This window comes from Schistocerca serialis, chromosome 1 (genome assembly GCF_023864345.2).
Source record: "Schistocerca serialis cubense isolate TAMUIC-IGC-003099 chromosome 1, iqSchSeri2.2, whole genome shotgun sequence".
Lineage (NCBI taxonomy): Eukaryota > Metazoa > Arthropoda > Insecta > Orthoptera > Acrididae > Schistocerca > Schistocerca serialis.
Window position 1 is genome coordinate 1,144,973,756 of NC_064638.1, and position 20,654 is coordinate 1,144,994,409.

The following is a 20,654-nucleotide window of genomic DNA, read 5'->3' on the forward strand; positions in this document are numbered from 1 at the left end:
GTTGCAATACTGCCAAGGATATGTCATCACTTTTGGCTGGCCATGCCCATCCCATGATACAATGTTTATTTCCCAGTGGTGATGCTGTGTTCCAAGACAACAGGACCTCTGGTCACATAACTAGCATCATCTAGGAGTGGCTTTGTGAGCACAAACATGTATTATCTCTGGCCACCACTCATCAGATCTCAGTTCTGTTGAGTCATTGCGGTCTTCTTTGGGGAGTGGGGTATGTGATCCTATCCACCTCCATCACCGTTACCTGAAGTTGCCACAATTTGTGGGAAGAATGGTACAAGAGTCCCTTGAAAACTATGATGAACCTGTTTTTAGCCATTCCAAGATGACTGGAAACTATTTTGAATGCAAACATTTTCCTACACTGTATTAGGCATGGTAATGTCTTGCACTGGTAGTTGTTTCCATATTTTTTCCACTCCTTGTAATTTTGAACTGTAGTTGAAAAGTGTATTGAAAAGAGGGATAAAATAGTGGTGTAGTGTGGTATCTACTGTTTTCTCAGTGTCATTGATTAATGGGTGCAAGTATAAGTGTTCTACTTTGCCACATTTTACTTCAGATAACACAGGAAAACTGTCTAATAACATAATTGTTGCTGTAGCACACTGTGTTGTGTGCTCTCTGCTTCCAGTCCATTTCTTGACATCTTTCACATTCCTGAATGTTTCTTCTCCATGTGGGATCTCTTATCTAATGTGACACAGGATGAAAGAATGAACAAAAAGTACAGTTCCTTCAGTGGTTTTCTGACAAGTTACTAAAATTTCCAGTTTAATTTGTTGCCTTCATTAGTATGAAATGATACAAATTTAGTTCTGACTTCATATTTGTTTCAGAACTTTCAAATAATATTTGACGAATTAACTGGTCTGATTGAAGCAGTGAAAAATAATGGAACACTCATCCCCCTCAGGCAAAATTTTCTCTTTTACAATAGTGCAAGTGGGGGAAGCACATTTTCTGGGAATCGTGTCTCTGGAGCTTACATATTCAGACCCAGTGAACAATATGCAACTCCAGTTACAGAACCTACAATCATGGGAATGAACATATATAAAGGTACAGTATTCACTAACAATATACTGAGTTAAATGGATTCAATAATAATGTCTCTTTCTTGTTATATTATTTTTATTAATGTATGTTACATAAGGTGTTGTCTAACGATTTTCGTTTGTGTAGTGTAGATTGTAGATTGTATTTTATTGGTCCTGTTGTCTACATAGCAGCTTATGCATAAGACATTGGACAAGTCAAGTTATAAATATACAGTCTGAAAGTAATTTCAAGGCATACATATTTAAGCTTACAATAATACACTTTACACGTAAGTATTTATATAACACATTTCATAAATTTAAATATTCTTCAATGGAGTAAAAGCAGTGATGCTGTAAATATGACTTTAGAGATTTTCCAAATGTATTGACCTCAGTGATAGCTTTTATGTTTTCAGGAAGTTTGTTATAAAGCTTAACTCCCATGTGAAAAGTACCTTTTTGGCACAGTGCTGTACTGATTTGAGTCATATGTAAGTTTCTGTTTTGTCTGGTAAAGTGCTCATGTATATCACATTTTTTTTGTAGTCTCTGGTCCTTGCCTATTACATTTAATTTAAAGAACAAAAGGGTTTCCATAATGTATACACATGGTAATGGGGGAATACCAGATTTCTTAAACAGGGGTTTACAAGAGTCTCTAGGCTTGCACCCAAACAAGATTCTAATGGCCCTTTTTTGTAGTTTAAAAGTGCTATTAGCTATTTTAGAGTTTCCCCAGAAGGTGACCCCATATCTAAGACGAGAATGAAAGTACGCATGATATGCATTCAATACTGTTTTCTCACTACAGCATGATTTTAATGAACAAAGAAGATAACATGTTTTGCTCAGTTCTGCACTGAGATATTCAATATGCTTATTCCATCTGATGTTACTCTGCAGCCAAAGTCCTAAGAATTTGGTTTCAGTACTGTTACCAACTGGTTCGTCATTGATAGAGACTGATGGGATAAACATGTCCTTGTTAGGAACATTGTGGAATTTTAGAGCAACGGTTTTCTTACTGTTTATTACAAGCTGATTACTCTGTGCCCAGCTGCTAAGTTGTTTCGTGACCGTGTTTACTGTCTGCTGTAACTGTTCATTGTCGTCTCCTTTTAGTAGAATCGTGGTGTCATCTGCAAATATGATTGATTTGTGTGCATCAATATTTAAGCTTAGATCATTTATGTACAGAAGAAACAGAAGGGGTCCCAATACGGATCCTTGGGGTACACCACATTTTATTTGTTTATAGTCAGATAAGTGATTAGATACAGTTTTTAGTTCAATATTTGTGTGCTTGACGCATACTGCCTGCATACGATTTGTCAGGAAGGACCTGATCCACTTGTTGGACAGACCTCGAATACCATATCTTTCTAGCTTTGATAGCAGAATTTTATGGTCCACCATGTCAAAAGCTTTTGACAAGTCAATAAAGACTCCTATTGTTTCCTGTTTTTTTGTCCATCAGGTTTAGGATGGAATTGATGCACTCATAGACAGCAGTTGTCGTTGACCTCTTATTTCTGAATCCATGTTGTTCATTACATAGGATGCTGTTTTTATTTATAAATTTCATAAGTTTCTCATACATAACTTTTTCCAGTAATTTAGAGATGCAGGAGGAAATTGTGATGGGTCTATAGTTATTTACATTGTCTTTATCCCCTTTTTTATATACAGGAATAACTTTTGATGTTTTTAACACATCAGGGAAAATGCCTGCCTGAAGTGAGCAGTCGCATAAATGTGTGAGTACTTCAATTAGGTTTGATGCGCTCTTTTTAACATTGTTGCAGGTATACCATCAATACCTGCCGATTTGGAATTTTTTAGTCCTTTTATTGCTTTAGCTACTTCATCTTGTGAAACAGAACTGATGTACATTGATCCTCTACAAGCACTTATTTTATATTCATTTGCCTGGATGCTCTTAAAGTTTGATTGTAACATATTTTCAGCAACACCTGTGAAAAAGTTGTTAAAGGTGTTGGCTACTTCTAAGGGGTTTGTTACTTTTTTATTTTTATGTGATAGTGTTATATTTTTCCAAGGTTGTCTGTATTCTCCACATTCTTTTTTTATAACACTCCACATAGCCTTTGATTTATTAGCTGAATTATAAATGATTTCATCATTATGCATTATTTTTGCTGCTTTTATTACTTTTCTTAATATTTTGGAGTATTTTTTATAGTATGCGCGTACTACAGGTGAGGAATTTTTTGAGTTACATATTTCATGAAGTAGTCTTTTCTTCTGGCATGAAACCCTTATTCCCTGTGTAGCTGCACCACTCACCACTACTGCCTTTATTAAAGTATTGATTTGAATGTACTGCAATTTGTACTTTTCTGGTACACAGTGGATTTCACTGTCACAGTGCTAGAGACCCCTTCCAGCCAGGAATGTTGAGTGAAAAGCATGTCTCTTTATACTGCAGACCTATTACGTGTACATCATGCATTGTAGTTCAAGGCACACTTGTAATCTTTTCCCAGTTCTACAAAACTCTTTGTTTAACAGCTTTCAAAATCCCTTGAAAACACAAATACAGTGGTTTAATAGGTGTAGGGACTTAATGAACTGTATCACTGTCTGGAGGCCAGAATCGTATCTCTGACCTCAGCAGTGCTGTGGCAGTCGATGTTTAGCTTGCTAACATGTCGAACATTGATTGTAACTCATGCATTAATGAGCAATAAAGTTTAGTATATACTTAGCACACAGTGTAATTTATGTTCCATATAGCTTATCCATACCTTGTAACTATACAGGGGTTAATGTTGGCAATGATACTTTTCGCAAAAGATCTGAAAAATCAGTTAAAACTGAAACTGACGTGGCTTGAATCTGTTGTTGCAATGAAAACAGTGCCAAGCTCTGATCTAGAGCCAACACAAACTGGGACACTGAGTGGTGTACTGTGGTGTTCAGCAATGAATCTCACCTCTGTTTGTGGTGGTCAGCCAATGACAACACTAACATGATGACATACTGGAAGCTCACAGGAAGGTGCAATTCTTGAAATTCTCGCCTCCCTGACTTCTGGCATCACAGTACAGTATGGGGAGCTGTTGGATATGACAACAGGACTAATTTGGCAATTGCTGAAGGGAGGCCAAATGGTTACCAGTATGCAAACCCTTTTGTCATACCATTCATGAAGGGATATAAATGGCATACTCTAATATGGTAATGAGAGACCCAATATTGCACTGTTGCTTCCTTGAGGAATGTAGGGATACTTGACTGGCCCACCCACTTCCCTGATATGTCACCCACAGATCATGCCTGCAATACAGTGGGAAGACATATACATTCATAACAAACTCATCCAGCAATCTTTATGAAAGTACACAGTATGTGCTTCAGGCATGGCAAGATATTTCTCTTATGCCACAACAAATAAAAGATGTTAGGTTAACAGATGACTTGGTGTGAAGTAGGCACTTATATTAAGGCAAGGAATGTTCAAAGTTGAACAGTTATTTATAGGTCAAAATGTATGGATATTATTATTAATCATTTCAAAATCACTTGGAGGAAGGTTCAGCACAGAACAGAAAAGTTCAAAACTAGTCACAATTAATTCAAAATGTCAGTGCACATCAGACGGAGAAAAAAAAGAGAAATATAACTGAATACAGCTTTAGACCCTTTTAACAATTCAATATTGGAATTCCACAGCACCCACGTGAGTCCACCTAACTTTTCTAAATTCCAGACTAATGCTTTACAGTACTTCCACCAGTGTGCGCACACTGATACACAAAGGTCTGGTCCAGACTTCAATTGCGCACAACCAGTCATCTATCAATCTTCCAGTTGCTCATTGTCTCAGACATTCCTAATGTCTTGGAATCTACTGAGAGCTTTCTTGGTACATCTACCATCCATTCATGCAGCTACATGTTCTGCCAGCCTCCACTTCATTTTAATTACCTCAAATCAAATCTTCACTAACACATAATGTGCCTCATACAACCAACAATTACAACACAGCTGACATTATGTACTAACACTACACAGGGTGATCAAAAAAAGTTTACAAACTGGTTTGGCACATCGAACATACAACAAGGAGCAGTAATCACATAGGAACTGAGGAACGCAGAGGCCATCTGGCGCTACTAAAATGGAATTGCAGTTATTCAGTCACACACTACTAATGGAAACCGACTACAGTAGGTGCTCAATGTGTTGTCCAGATGCATCAAGACATGCATCAGGCTGATGCTGCATTGAACATCACACTCTCTCAAAGAGACCTGGTGTGTTTTGAAGACATTCTGCAGTGCAACACTCCTGCCCACTAGGTCCTCCAGTGATGTAATAGGTGTTTCATACACAAAGCCCTTCACATACACCCCTCCCCCACATACACAGAAACAAATTGATTGAGGACAGATTTTGAGTTCATGGTGACCATGTGAATAGCCCACAGGGACCTATTCCTTCACTTGTCTGCTGAAATGTGCAGGGGTTCTGTCTTGTTGATATTGAATGTGCTGATGGTCAGGGATTGGAACACAATTGAGCATGTCTGGTAGAAGCTCTTGCAGGAGTACAAGATACATGTGCCCATCAAGTTGGCCCAAGAGAATACATGACCCAATTAAACAGATTTCGATGATGCCAGCCCAAATGTTAAGGGTAGCTTTGCATTGTCAGGCATGCAAATGTGCAGCATGCATATTCACATCTGCCAACATATGCTGATTGGGAATGTTCATCACACTCTCGAGTGAGAAGGCAGCCGCATCATTGAAGAGGACACTCACAGTGAAGCTTTGGTCTGCAGCAGATTTCTGCAGAAACCACTCCACAAATCCCATGCACTTGCTGTAGTCCTCTGGTTGTAACGCCTGGACTCATTGCAAATGAAACAGATGCAGTTCTTCATCAAGTACAATGCACAAGACAGGTGTTTGGAGGATATCAGTGGCATTGGAAACACCTTGTATACTTGTTGATGACATACACTGCACCCTTTTGAGAATGCTTTCTTCTGTGACAACTGTCTGTAATGTTCATTGGCGACCAACATCCAGCTTGTGCACACTGAACAAACCATTTTTGCACAATTGGTGATGTAGGGTGGCAAATAATGTGTGACACGATACTATATCACAGCTTCTCATCCATTGCAATTGGACATGCCAAAAATCAAATGCATCTCAGCCATTTCATGGTACTTGTAGCTAGCCACATTACTCCCCCAACACTTCCACGGTGTGAATAGTGTCACACTGTGCATTCTGTCTGTCTTAGTAAGGCATTGCCCTCTTGTGAACATAGAGCCCTCTCGTGTCATTTGCAACCCCCAGTTCCTATGTCATTACTGATCCTTGTTGTATGCTCAGTGTACCATGTCAGCTTGTAAATGTTTTTTTTTAAATCATCACGTATATAAGCTAACAAAATTAATCTAAGGTCATGATACACAAATTGTTACCAAGGTCATGATACACAAATTGTTACCCCAAATCTTACCAATTTCATCTCAAGTTCTGCTGCCCATTCAATCTACGGAACATCTTCATCCATTCCTACTCCAGTCCTGCTCTCAGTCCCGTGTCCCACAGGTCATTCCCTTGTAGATGAAATGCACAAGACCTGTCCCATACACCCATCCACTACCTCATAACATACCCCATTCACAGGCATTTCCTGCCTTGTAAAAGGCAGAGCTACATGTGAAATCAGTCATGCAGTATATCAACTATGCTGCAATTACTGTGCAGCTTTTTGTGTGGACATTACAGGTAACCAACTGTGTACTCACATCTGCACATGATGCAAAGCAGGATGCCTGTCATCAGAGTTAAATAAAGAAAATTTGGTCTGTATTCTTGATGCTCGGAATACAGAAAGGGCTCGCCCTGGGGGCGAAGTAAAGGCTGACTGCCAGTCTAGACAGGGCCAAGACTGAATGGTAGGAGCTGCCCACTCTGTCTAAAGTCTGAATTGTGAGATAGCATCTGCTCTGTCTCGAAGTTAAAAACTGAGAGAGAGAGAGAGAGAGAGAGATGCCACAGCACACTGCCCACCACGATCCTCGAGCGACCAGACATGAGTTGGCCCACATATTCCTTATTGGCTAAGATGTGGCATAACTCTGTGGTTGTCAGGCACCTAGGCACAGTAGAAACTGGTGCTGGGAGTGTATTTGGCAGATCTGATGGAAATACAGAGTTTGAAATAATTTTTTTAAATAAAAATCATAAACATTTCCAGACTGGCTGGCCATCCTGTAGACGTCAATGGGTCACCTCCAAATTGTGGCAAACACAAACTTTGCCATCCAGTTGCTGAATATGCTGCAAGTAGCAACACCAATGACTTCAACAGCTGCTTTGTTATGCATGTTAATATTCTTGTCAGTTTGCTTTCTCTTGGTAGTATAAATCTGAGATACCATTCCTCATTTGCTCTGTGCAAAATCTCCGTGAAATGTGTTTTATTCATCTCATAAAGTACATAATTTCAGAACATATGTCTGATGTACAGGAGACATGTCCAGGTTACAATCCACTTACTTGAAATTTTGTCACACTTTCAATATTACCTGGTGAAGAATTTACTTATTTAAAATTTTGACAAACTTACAATATTTACAATCACTCTAATTATCCTAAACTTTTATTCCATTTTAGGGATCCAGCTCAAAGTGTCACTTTGTTGTTCATGAAATCTTCCCCTGAGTAGTAGCATCTTTCACTTAGAAAATCATATAATTTGCTTTTAAAAATATTTATCTTCTTATTCATTACGTCACACCATTTTATATTGTTTTGAATTTTCATGACCATATACTGAGATGTCTGAGCACACAATTGTAAGTGATGTGAGGTGAGCATAAAGACTTATGTCTTGTGGAATGTTCAAAATGGCTTTTTGAAGGATAGGAAAAGAATCACCTCAAAGATGTATAAAGAGGGGACAGTTAATATTTTTAGGTCTTTAAATAATGGTCGAAGTGAAACCCTTGGTTGGCGCAGTGCACACTTTATGAATGATTCATTTTTGCAACTTTAAAATTCATGTAACGTTTCATGAGTTTCCCAAAAAATTATGCCACATATAATAACAGATTCAAAGTAGCTAAAGTATGCCATTTTCCTGGTGTCTGTGGCAACGGCTAAAATTTCCATTGAAAATGCAAGACTGTTTAATTTATTTGCTAGATGTTCTACAAATGAATTCCAACTCAAATTTTTGTCTAAGTTTACTCCTAGGAATCTGACTGAGTCAAATTCTTTCATTTTCTGATTATTGTAAGTAATACGGATTTCTTCAGTTTTTGATTGTTTGGTTTTAAAGCTCATTATGCGGGCTTTTGAAATGTTTAGGCTTAAGTCATTTAGATTGAACTATGTTTCCAAGTTACTTACCATATTCATGATACTCTGTAGTATATTGTCAGAATTTTCATTTTCAATTAGGGCAGAAGTATCATCTGCAAACAATATTAGATGAGTATTTATATTGAGAAGTAAGTTATTTATGTAAAACATGAATAAAACTGTCCCAAAAATTGAGCCTTGTGGAACCACCTATGATACAGTTTCCACTCTGAGAAGTAATCTCCTCCATTTGATGTGATTATTACCTTTTGTTTCCTCTCCGTGAGATATGACTCAAATCGTTTCAAAGCAATATCCCTTACTCCATACCTGTTGAGTTTGAAAAGTACCAGGGCATGGTTTACAGATTCAAATGCTTTTGTAAGATCACAGAATATGCATGCAACTTTAGCTTTCCTATCTAACGATGAAGTAATTTTTTCAGTAAACTCATTTATCGCACCTACTGTGTTTTTACCTTGTAGGCAGCCAAATTAGTTACTTGAAATGATATCATACTGTGTGATTAAGCTTTGTATCTGTAAGCTGCAATTTTTTCAAATGTTTTTGATATGACAGGCAGTATAGAAATGGGGCAAAAATTTCCCATATCATCTTCTGAAGGAACCTTTTGTAAGCAATGGTTTAACTTCTGCATATTCCAACAGATCAGGCAAATAGCCTTCCTCACATGATTTGTTTATTATGAGAGAGAGTGGATGAGCTATTATGTTCTAAACTTTTTTAATTACTTTGGTTTGTATCCCATCCCAACCTGCAGAGGCTTTGTGTTTTAAAGATAGTATGACATTTTCAGCAACTTTTGTTGGGACTGTGTTGAATTTTTTAAGACATTAAGTGATATTGCCTTTCAACCCAAAACTATTTACTTCCTGCTCATAATTTGCTACATCTAAATAATATTTTGCTACATTTATGAAGTACTCATTGAAACTCTAAGATAGTTGAGCTGGATTTACAACATATTTTTCCTTAAGTTTGATTTTTGAAATGTCTTGATTGTAATTTTTGGCACATAATTCAAACTTAACTACAGACCTACTGCCCATGTTTTACTTGTTTGCCCTAGAATGGATTTATTTGCTATTCCTTTTGAAGCTTTCATAACTTTTTTAAAAACAGTTTTATATTTCCTAATATATTTTACAAAATCAGGATCTTTGTTGTACTTCAGTTGATTGTGTAGCTTCCTTTTCTTCTCTCTGGAAATTTTTATTCCTGGTGTGATCCATTTTTCCTTACTTGATGTTTTATTGCAAAATGATCTTGGTGGGAAAGTTTCATTAAATACTTCAAGAAAACTTTTTAAGGATCACGATCCCCGAGATAACACTTAACTTTACTTAGTTTCTCATAGAATATTTCAATATTTGTTTTATTGAAACTTATTCTGATCTAAGTTTTTCTTACATTATGTTTATCAGTTTTTGGCAGTCAGATAAACAAAGATGAGTGATCAGAAAGTCCTAAGTCTAGATAGAGTTTATGTTCATTATCAAAGTAGTAATTTGTTACAGTGTTTTCATTTTATGACTTCTTACATACTATATGCTAGTTATAAATGTTTATTATGCACATACAGCCTTCAAAGTTATTACAGAAAACATAAAATTATCTGTATTGTACAGCACGGACACATGATTACATACATGTGTAAAGCTAAGCCTAGTGAAAAAGATGAAACTTACGAGCTTGATGTTTTCAAAAAGTCTTTGTTAGATGACTGTTTTCCTCCTTCAGGCCTCTTCTGTGCTGCAGAGTCCCTCCACTTACACAAGCAGATGGTATTAGCCAGAGCTGCTTCTTCCTGCTCACTAACATACTGTAGCACTACCTCAATCGTCTTGAACCCTTCTGAATGTGGGAAGAGATTTCTACTGTCATCTTGTTTCATCCCCCTGCTTCACCATCCCCACAATATCATTGTCAGTTAGTTCACCAACTTCATCATTTGTCATCAATTCAGTAATGTCCTCTCACTGACATTCTCAGAACCTGGTACATTTTTTGAACAATCAAACAGCACTATTGTTCCCCTCTTTGACTTCGGTTTCACACATGGAGTCAAAGTTATGTCCAGCTTCATTACCTAATTGAATTTTCCAAGGTTCCACAAGTTATATGTTTGGAATTTTTTCACACAGTTTGGCCAACCACTTATGACATCTAGCAAATCACTCGTCTTCAGAATGGTTACACTATTATCAATCTCTGATACCAACAATCTGAGAAGACAGTGGAAATACATTTTTTTTTTTTATTATTATTTCAAGGATGCCCTATCCATCATCTGAGAAAGAGCAGTCACATTTGGTGGTAAAAATAATGTTTTCACATCTCTGTCTGTGAGTACATTGCTGGTAAGATGCAAAGGTGTGTTATCAAGACACAGCAGGACTTTCTTGGCAAACTGTTGTCTTTCACATATTTCTCTACAGCTGGTGCAAATTCATTTTGGAACCAGGTTTTAAAGATTTGTCAATTCATCCATGGTTTCTTTCGATGAGTGTAATGTAGGGGCAATGATCCATGATTTTTCAGGTTTTTGAAAATTCTAGGTCTCTGTGATTTCCCTGTTAATGTAAGCATAAGCTTGTGTGTGCCACTTGCATTACTGCAAGCCTACACAGTAAATTGTTCTTTATTATTCTTATGTCTAGCTGCCACAGATTCATTTCTTGAAGCAAGCATTTTCAGAGGGAGCATATTGTAATTTTAACCATTCTCATTGCGGTTGTACAACTTTTCACCACTAGTTCACTTCTTGTCAATTAACTTCGAAAGATAGTCTTTAAACAATGGCAGAGCCTCACTGTCAGCGACTGAGCGAGGTGGCGCAGTGGCTAGCACACTGGACTCGCATTCGGGAGGACGATGGTTCAATCCCGCATCCGGCCATCTTGATTTAGGTTTTCCATGATTTCCCTAAATCGCTCCAGGCAAATACCAGGATGGTTCCTTTGAAAGGGCATGGCCAACTTCCTTCCCCGTCCTTCCCTAATCCAATGAGACCAATGACTTCACTGTCTGGTCTCCTTCCCCGCCCCCCCCCCCCTCCCCCCCCCCAAAAAAAAAAAAAAAAAAAAAAAAAAAACACTCTCTCACTGTCAGCAGATAGAGCCTCTCCACTAATGAGAATCTGGTGAATATTGAACATCACTGACAGTATATTCTGAAGCTTCTTCTATTTACTGCTGAAACTGCAATGCTTTTCCTTGCAATACTGGCCCAGCAATGGGCAAACCTTTTCCTCTTAAATGTTCACCCAACAAAAATAAAGCCACCTCAACTTCCTTATGCTTACATTTCAACATTGTCTTTCTTACTTTTATTCCACTTCCACTAACTTTGGAAGCACACCACTTTTCAATTTCTGCTCGATTTTTTTCCAGTCTCCAACAGTACTTTTTCCTATCCATAACACCAAAGCAGTAGTTTTGGCTGCTACTCCAGAATCAGTAACATAATAGCACACTGTTTCTGACCCACAGTCCCTACAAGTTTTTTTTTTTATCAGCTCTTTCAGACTCTTCAATGAAAACACAAAGAAGTGTATGCACTGTAGGTGTCTGATATGCCACTAAAGAAAGAAAGACAACAGGGTTGCCAGCAGAGCTGCTCTCTAGGCGTGTTCATTCTCTCTGAGGGCTAGAAGAGGGCTTCTTGGAATTGCTTGTTGAAGAGTGGTTCCAGTAATTTATTCAATGTTAACGCCACAGCATGTATGTTATAAGCGTGACTTCAAATACGCTAGAAGCACAAAAGGCATACAAAACATTTTGAACAGCCTCACAGCATTGTAACCAGTACTCACTTTCGAAAGTTTTGGAAACTGGAAAATTACAAAACGGAGAATGAATTAATCTCATTTTATCTTGGAAAAGTACTGTTATGATATTAATTAAGTAGGCTGGATAGTACAAATATAGTACATATATATGATGAAGTGGTCCAGTAGGTTTGCAATGCCTGATGTTCTTCCTCGTTCTATGAACATGAATGTGCTCATTGCGTTTGATGGCTGTGATGGAAGACGGCGTGTGTGGACTGCAGCCTGTGAATCACATAAACACACTGCTGCATCGTCCATCACTCAGCCTGTTTTGGTAGGTGGTTCACTCTAGCGGCCACCCTCAGACTGTTATCACATAACATCTTTGTTAATTTGCATTAATTGTTTGCTAAAACTTACAGTTCTTTTTGCAAATAGCGTAGGATATAACAATCAGTGTCATCATGGTAATGGTAGAATGTGTTGGGTGTCCGCATGTGGAAAGGAGCCAGCTGTTGAAAGCTAGTGAACACTATTTTGTGTTACATGCATCTATGCAGCACCACATTATCAGTCTGCTATAGGTGAGGGGTTGCCCCTTATTGTATATGTCAGAGACAATTATTAGACAGCAGTGATATACATAAAATTTCATGTTATGTCTTGCTCATGATAACTTTGATAATCATCACTCAGGGTGAGCCATGACCAACATACTAGTTGAACACGATTATAGGTGCAAATTACTGAAGTCTGACTCTTCGTCTAAAGAGTGTGTACTACGCAAATCTCACAGCTACTGGACATAGCCCATAGTCCCCTCACATGCAACCAAAATGCAGTGTCATGACTGAACTGTCATGATTGACAGGCTTTTGGCTAGTGCTGTATGCTGGAGCAGTACTGGGGCACGAGGGAGGAAGGCAGTGTTATTGTTCTCTACATTTTACAGGACATCTGCATCCTCCCCTCTACCACTGGCTTTTCTCAACTGCACAGTTGGGAGTTATCCTTAGAACATATTCTCCATTCCTGAAATCATCCAGGCCTCAGTCTATGATAATCTACTATCCCCACAACCTCCACCAAAAGGTTTCTGCCTCATCTGTCCTATCACTTCCTCACAATTCACATCCACTCATCCTCACTGTGTGCAGCTCTCTGCCGACACACCCATCAGTCTTTTCCTCTTCTCTGTTCCTCTCCTTCTTCTCTCCTCAAGCCCCTCCCTCCCCCCTCCCTCTCCGCCCCCCATCCATCATAGTCTCCTGACTGTGCAGCAGACATCCTTGTCCTGCCACTGTCTAGTCCCTTAATCCCCACATGCTCTGCCAGGCAGAGCTCATATCTCTCCCCTCACCGAAAACCTGCTATGCCTTCATCTTCCCCACCCACTCCAGACTGCTGCATCTGTTCAGTGTAGTTTCATAGTGGCCTGAGATGGGGATCATGCATGCATAATGTGTGTGTGTGTGTGTGTGTGTGTGTGTGTGTGTGTGTGTGTGTGTGTGTGTGTGTGTGTGTGTACTTTTTCTTTTCTGAAGAAGGCTTCGGCCAAAAGCTCAATGTGTAACACACTTTTCATTGTGCCTGCCTGCAACTCAATGTAACATCTTTACGGTGAGTGGCAATCTATCTTTTTCATAACACTGTTGATATTCCAGCCTGGACTTTCCATTGTTTGATTTTTTTCTTGGAGTTTCATAAATATTAATGTTTTTATTTTTATTTTGTTACAGGAGAAATTGTAGATGAAGTTCATCAGATCTTCACAGATTGGATAAGCCAAGTTGTTAGGGTTTATAAAGATGATAACCATTTTGAATTAGAGTGGTTAGCTGGACCAATTCCCGTCAAGTAAGTGAATGGCTTTAGTGTTGCAATTTTGCTATTGTCACTGTTTCTTCCAAAGTAAACATGCATGTTTAGTTGGAAATATAAATGACTTGGTAGTGGAAAGAAAAATAGAAAATTTTTGAGGCTTTTGCACTTACCTGTTGACATATTTCCTGTTGGCTTTTGTCTGAAGATTTTTGGTTGATGGGTGGTCAGTGATTTTCATGATGTTTCACCAACACAAGTGGCTGGCATTGCCAAAGATTCACTCTCCACTGATGGTGGCCATCAGAAAAATGTCATAAAAAATCATTAAAGAAATGTCATCCAAAGATTCTGAGAAAAAAGCAAACTGACAATGTGACAAACCATAAAATACTACAGATAAATACCTTGTTAACTAATCATTAAATACTGTAGATAAATATCTTGTGAAATATCTATAAACTCATTTATCTAGAAGCCAAAGTTGTTGATTCATTCACTCATTCATTCAGTTAAGTTTTGTGAATCACATCATGAAGGAAAGCCTTAAGGGATATGGAATGAATCAAATTATATATTAAAAGGCAGTTGTAAGTATATTACAAACAAATTATTATGAGTTCTAATCTACTCACACTGATAACTATGGGAATTACTTATAAATTACTTCATACGTATATTTTCAATATGAAAAAAACAGCTACTTTGACAAATACCAACACCACTCTTCCTACTCTATCAGCTGCTGATTTTCCATCTAATGCGTCAAACAAATTAACTTTACAAAGACTACTATCAGATGTCAATATACTGGCAAAGTCAAGGTCTGTTAAATGGAGTTATGCATAATTTAAATTCACAAGTACAAATATTCTGATAGATAGAGGGGTTGGCTAATCACATGTTCCTTTGCATTCTTTTTGAACATCTAGTCATTTTCAGTTTCTTACCTTATGTCTACCGTCAGCCTTTTATAGACTTGGGCACCAAAGTATAAACCTCAAAAGTGGATACTATATGTTGTTGTTGTTGTGGTCTTTAGTCTAGAGACTGGTTTGAGGCATCTCTCCATGCTACTCTATCCTGTGCAAGCTTCTTCATCTCCCAGTACCCACTGCAACCTACACCCTTCTGAATCTGCTTAGTGTATTCATCTCTTGGTCTCCCTCTATGATTTTTACCCTCCACACTGCCCTCCAATACTAAATTGTTGATCCCTTTATGCCTCAGAACATGTCCTACCAACTGATCCCTTCTTCTTGTCCTATTGTGCCACAAATTTCTCTTCTCCCCAATTCTATTCAGTACCTCGTCATTAGTTATGTGATCTATCCATCTAATCTTCAGCATTCTTCGCTAGCATCACATTTCAAAAGCTTCTAGTCTCTTCTTCTCTAAATTATTTATTGTCCATGTTTCACTTCCATATATGGCTACACTCCATACAAATACTTTCACAAACAACTTCCTGACACTTAAAGGTATACTCAATGTTAACAACTTTCTCTTCCTCAGAATCACTTTCCTTGCCATTGCCAGTCTACATTTTATATCCTCTCTACTTTGAATATCATCAGTTATTTTGCTCCCCAAATAGCAAAACTCATCAACTACTTTAAGTGTCTCATTTCCTACTCTAATTCCCTCAGCATCACTTGGTTTAATTTGACAACATTCCATTATCTTTGTCTTGCTTTTGTTGATGTTCATCTTATATCCTTCTTAAGACACTGTCCATTCCATTTAACTGCTCTTCCAGGTCCTTTGCTGTCTGACAGAATTACAATGCCATCAGCAAACCTCAAAGTTTTTATTGCTTCTCCATGGATTTTAATTCCTACTCCGAATTTTTCTTTTGTTTCCTTTTCTGCTTGCTCAATACACAGATTGAATAACACTGGTGATATGCTCCAACCCTGTCTCACTCCCTTCCCAACCACTGCTTCCCTTTCATGCCCCCTGACTCTTATAACTGCCATCTGGTTTCTGTACAAATTGTAAAGAGCCTTTCACTCCCTGTATTTTACCCCTACCACCTTCAGAATTTGAAAGAGAGTATTCCAGTCAACATTGTCAAAAGCTTTCTCTAAGTCTACAAATGCTAGAAACATAGGTTTGCCTTTCCTTAATCTATCTTCTAAGATAAGTCATAGGGTCAGTATTGCCTCACATGTTCCAACATTTCTATGGAATCCAAACTGATCTTCCCCAAGGCCGGCCTCTACCAGTTTTTCCATTTGTCTGTAAAGAATTTGTGTTAATATTTTGTAGGTGTGACTTATTAAATTAATAGTTCAGTAATTTTCACATGTCAATACCTGCTTTCTTTGGGATTGGAATTATTACATTCGTCTTGAAGTCTGAGGGTATTTCGCCTGTCTGATACATCTTGCTCATGAGATGGTAGAGTTTTGTCAGGGCTGGCTCTCCCAAGGCTATCAGTAGTTCTAATGGAATGTTGTCCACTCCCGGGGCCTCGTTTTGACTTAGGTCTTTCAGTGCTCTGTCAAACCTTTCACGCAGTATCATATCTCCCATTTCATCTTCATCTACATCCTCTTCCATTTCCATAATATTGCCCTCCAGTATATCGCCCTTGTATAGACCCTCTATATACTCCTTCCACCTTTCTGCTTTCCCTTCTTTGCTTAGAACTGGTTTTCCATCTGAGTTCTTGATATTCATACAAGTGGTTCTCTTTTCTCCAAAGGTCTCTTTAATTTTCCTGTAGGCAGTATCTATCTTACCCCTGGTGATATATGCCTCGACATCCTTACATTTGTCCTCTATCCATCCCTGCTTAGCCATTTTGCCCTTCCTGTCGATCTCATTTTTGAGACATTTGTATTCCTTTTTGCCTGCTTCATTTATTGCATTTTTATATTTTCTCCTTTCATCAATCAAATTCAATATATCTTCTGTTACCCACAGATTTCTACTAGCCCTCATCTTTTTACCTACTTGATCCTCTGTTGCCTTCACTATTTCATCTCTCAAAGCTACCCATTCTTCTTCAACTGTATTTCTTTCCCCCATTCTTGTCAATCATTCCCTAATGCTCTCTCTGAAACTCTATACAACCTCTGGTTCTTTCAGTTTATCCAGGACCCATCTCCTTAAATTCCACCTTTTTGCAATTTCTTCAGTTTTAATCTACAATTCATAACCAATAGATTGTGGTCAGAGTCCACATCTGCCCCTGGAAATGTCTTACAATTTAAAACCTGGTTCCTAAATCTCTGTCTTACCATTAGATAATCTATCTGAAACCTTCCAGTGTCTCCAAGCCTCTTCCATGTATACAACCTTCTTTCATGATTCTTGAACCAATTGTTAGCAATCATTAAGTTACACTCTGTGCAAAATTCTACCAGGCAGCTTCCTCTTTCATTCCTTACCCCCATTCCATATTCATTCACTACTTTTCCTTCTCTTCCTTTTCCTATTATTAAATTCCAGTCATTCATGACTATTAAATTTTTTCTCCCTTCAACATCTGAATAATTTCTTTTATCTCATCATATAGTTCACCAATCTCTTTGCCATTTGCAGAACTAATTGGCATATAAACTTGTACTACTGTAGTAGGCATGGGCTTCATTTCTGTCTTGGCTACAATAATGCGTTCACTGTGCTGTTCGTAGTAGCTTAGCTGCACTCCTGTTTTTTTATTCATTATTAAACCTACTCCTGCATTACCCCTACTTGATTTTGTATTGATAACCCTGTATTCACCTGACCAGAAGTCATGTTCCTCCTGCCACCAAACGTCACTAACTCCCACTACATCTATCTTTAACCTATCCATTTCCCTTTTTAAATTTTTCTAACCTGCCTGCCCTATTAAAGGATCTGACATTCCATGCTCCGATATGTAGAACACCAGTTTTCTTTCTCCTGATAACTATGTCCTCCTGAGTAGTCCCTGCACAGGGATCTGAATGGGGGACTATTTTACCTCTGGAATATTTTACCCAAGAGGACGCCATCATCATTTAACCATACAGTAAACCTGTATGCCCTCAGGAAAAATTACGGCTGTAGTTTCCCCTTGCTTTCAGCCATTCGCAGCACCAGCACAACAGGGCCATTTTGGTTAATGTTACAAGGCCAGATCAGTCAATCATCCAGACTGTTGCCCCTGCAACTATGGAAAAGGCTACTGCTACTCTTCAGGAACCACACGTTTGTCTGGCCTCTCAACAGATACCCCTCCGTTGTAGTTGCACCTAAGGTATGGCTATCCGTATTGCTGAAGCACACAAGCCTCCCCACCAATGGCAAGGTCCATGGTTCATTGGGGCAGGGGGAGGGGGTGGGGGAGGGGGGGTTATGCTTGATGTGGATGCATAATCTATATGGAAATTTAATTACAGTTTTCATTAGGGAAGTATATCTACAGTCATATACATGAAAGGTGATGGAAACAAAATGAAAGTATGTATGACGACAGCTAAGTCAAAACGCTAAGCTGCTGCATTAAAAAAGTACTTTGGTGCAATAAGTAGTTCTCCAAAGTCAGTTGAACAGAAGCGTTTGCCCTATCTCCATTTCACTTTCATAATTGTATAACACAAACAGAAATTCCTGAATGGAGTGATTTACAAGAAAGGGAAAGGAAACCGTCACCCCAAGATATTTTGTTTGCTGAGGTCACAAGTTTTATTCTCCAACATTACAGATATCTCTAATACATTAGTGCATTCAGGACTAAGAGACTTTCCAGTAGAATAACTGCAGAGAAGGAATGCATAATAAGTAGTCAGTTTCTATGAAAGATCTTTAATCTGATCAGTTTCCATACTTCAATATCAAGGAAAAATATGTTTAGGAATTACTCTTCTAGTCTCACAGATATAACATTAAATAAAATAATCATCTGTGTATGCAGAACAATATACTCCTGGGTATAGATGAACATACTGTAACTCCAAATATTATACAGGCATAAATACAAGGGTAAGTAAATTATTATCTGCAATTTAGTTATATTTTTTTAAAATTTTGGTAGCACTGTTGTTTGACGTTGATGACACATTCTTTGTTTATTTGTCGTTTTATCTTTGTAATTATCAAGCTGCTAGGTTAGTTTCTTTATCACTGCCGTGCTGTTAATCATGGCTGCTCTGCTGTCTATTTGCAACAAAGAAGAGCAACATTCAGTGCTCTGTTTTTTGTGGTCAGAAGGGGTATCAGGGGCCAAAATTCATTGAAGACTTTCGGTACAGTACGGGAACAGTGTTTTGCCACAATGGAGTGTCTACAAATGGATTGAAAAATTCCGAAATGGCCATGCAAGTGTTATGCACGATGAACGAGCCAGACGACCGTTTACTGCCACAAATGAAGAAACCATTGACTGTTCACGTGAAATGATTCTCTTAGACAGACAATTAACTATTGATGAAGTGGCACATTGTCTACAAATTAGTCATGGTTCTGCCTATGAAATCATCTACAACAGACTTGGGTTTCATAAACTTTTTGCAAGATGGATCCCAAAACAGCTCACACATTTGCATAAACAAACGTGCTTGGACATCTGCAAAAAAACATTTGGATCACTATGGTAAAGAAGGGGACAACTTCTTAGACAGGATCATTACTGGTGATGAAACATGGATCCATCATTATGAGCCAGAGAGTAAATAGCAGAGTATGGAATGGAAACATCCAAATTTGCCATGCAAGAAAAATTTCAAGACCTAACCATCCACAGGAAAACTGATGCTTATGGTTTTTTGGGATGCACAAGGTCCATACTGGAACATTATGGGGAAAGGGTCACAACAATAAACAGTGTATGTTACAGTGAGATGCTTACTGCCAGGCTAAATCCTGCAATTCGAAGCAAACACCGAGGATTGCTGTCAAAAGGTGTTGTGATGTTGCACGACAATGCCCATCTGCATACTGCTGCCCACAATGCTGAAACGCTCCAGAAACACAAATTTGAAGTACTGGATCATCCTCCATATAGTCTCAATCTTGCCCCTTCTGACTATCACTTGTTTGGTCCACTCAAACAGGCATTAAGAGGCCACCGATCTGCCTCGGACAAAGTAGTGAAAGAAGCAGTGCATTCCTGGCTCGCAGCTCAGTCAAGAATCTTCTTTTATGGGGGCATCAGGAAGCTTGTACAACAATGGACCAAGTGCTTGAAACGCAATGAGACTATGTCAAAAAATGATGTTCTTGTAAGTTTCCTATCTGACTACAATAAAATTTTATAACTACTTTGTGGATAATAGTTCACTTACCCTCGTACATTGAAAGCAGCAGTAGATCTCAATTTTTTTGGTGCTTTATGCTTGTAAGGAAAGCAAAGAATAATTTGCATGACATTAGCTACGGAGGATAGTGACCTAACATGCTGTAAGCATGCAGATTTGTGTATTATGCGCATAAGGAAAACGGAGAAGAATTTGTGTGACATTGCCTGAGAAGGATGCAGATCAAGTGATTATAAACAGTGTTGTGACTCACCGATCTTTCAAAGTGCCGCCATGCAGTTATGTGCATCCTCTTCATGCGGTGCTGTCTGCTAGCCATGCAGCAGCAGTGCCACCTAAGCGGCCAGCCAGCCAGCGGCCGCTAGATTTGGACTCAGTTATGATTTTACTG

The 20,654-nt window shown here is 38.4% G+C and overlaps 1 protein-coding gene across 1 annotated transcript in view; it reads left to right on the forward strand.

Annotated features, from left to right (window-relative positions):
• Positions 1 to 20,654, forward strand: part of LOC126456031 (lysosomal alpha-mannosidase-like) — a 189,152-nt gene that overhangs the window by 122,394 nt on the left and 46,104 nt on the right. The window contains exons 11-12 of the mRNA XM_050091790.1: positions 858 to 1,080; positions 13,949 to 14,066. Of these exons, the coding sequence (XP_049947747.1) occupies positions 858 to 1,080; positions 13,949 to 14,066 (341 nt within the window). The remainder of the gene's footprint in view (positions 1 to 857; positions 1,081 to 13,948; positions 14,067 to 20,654) is intronic.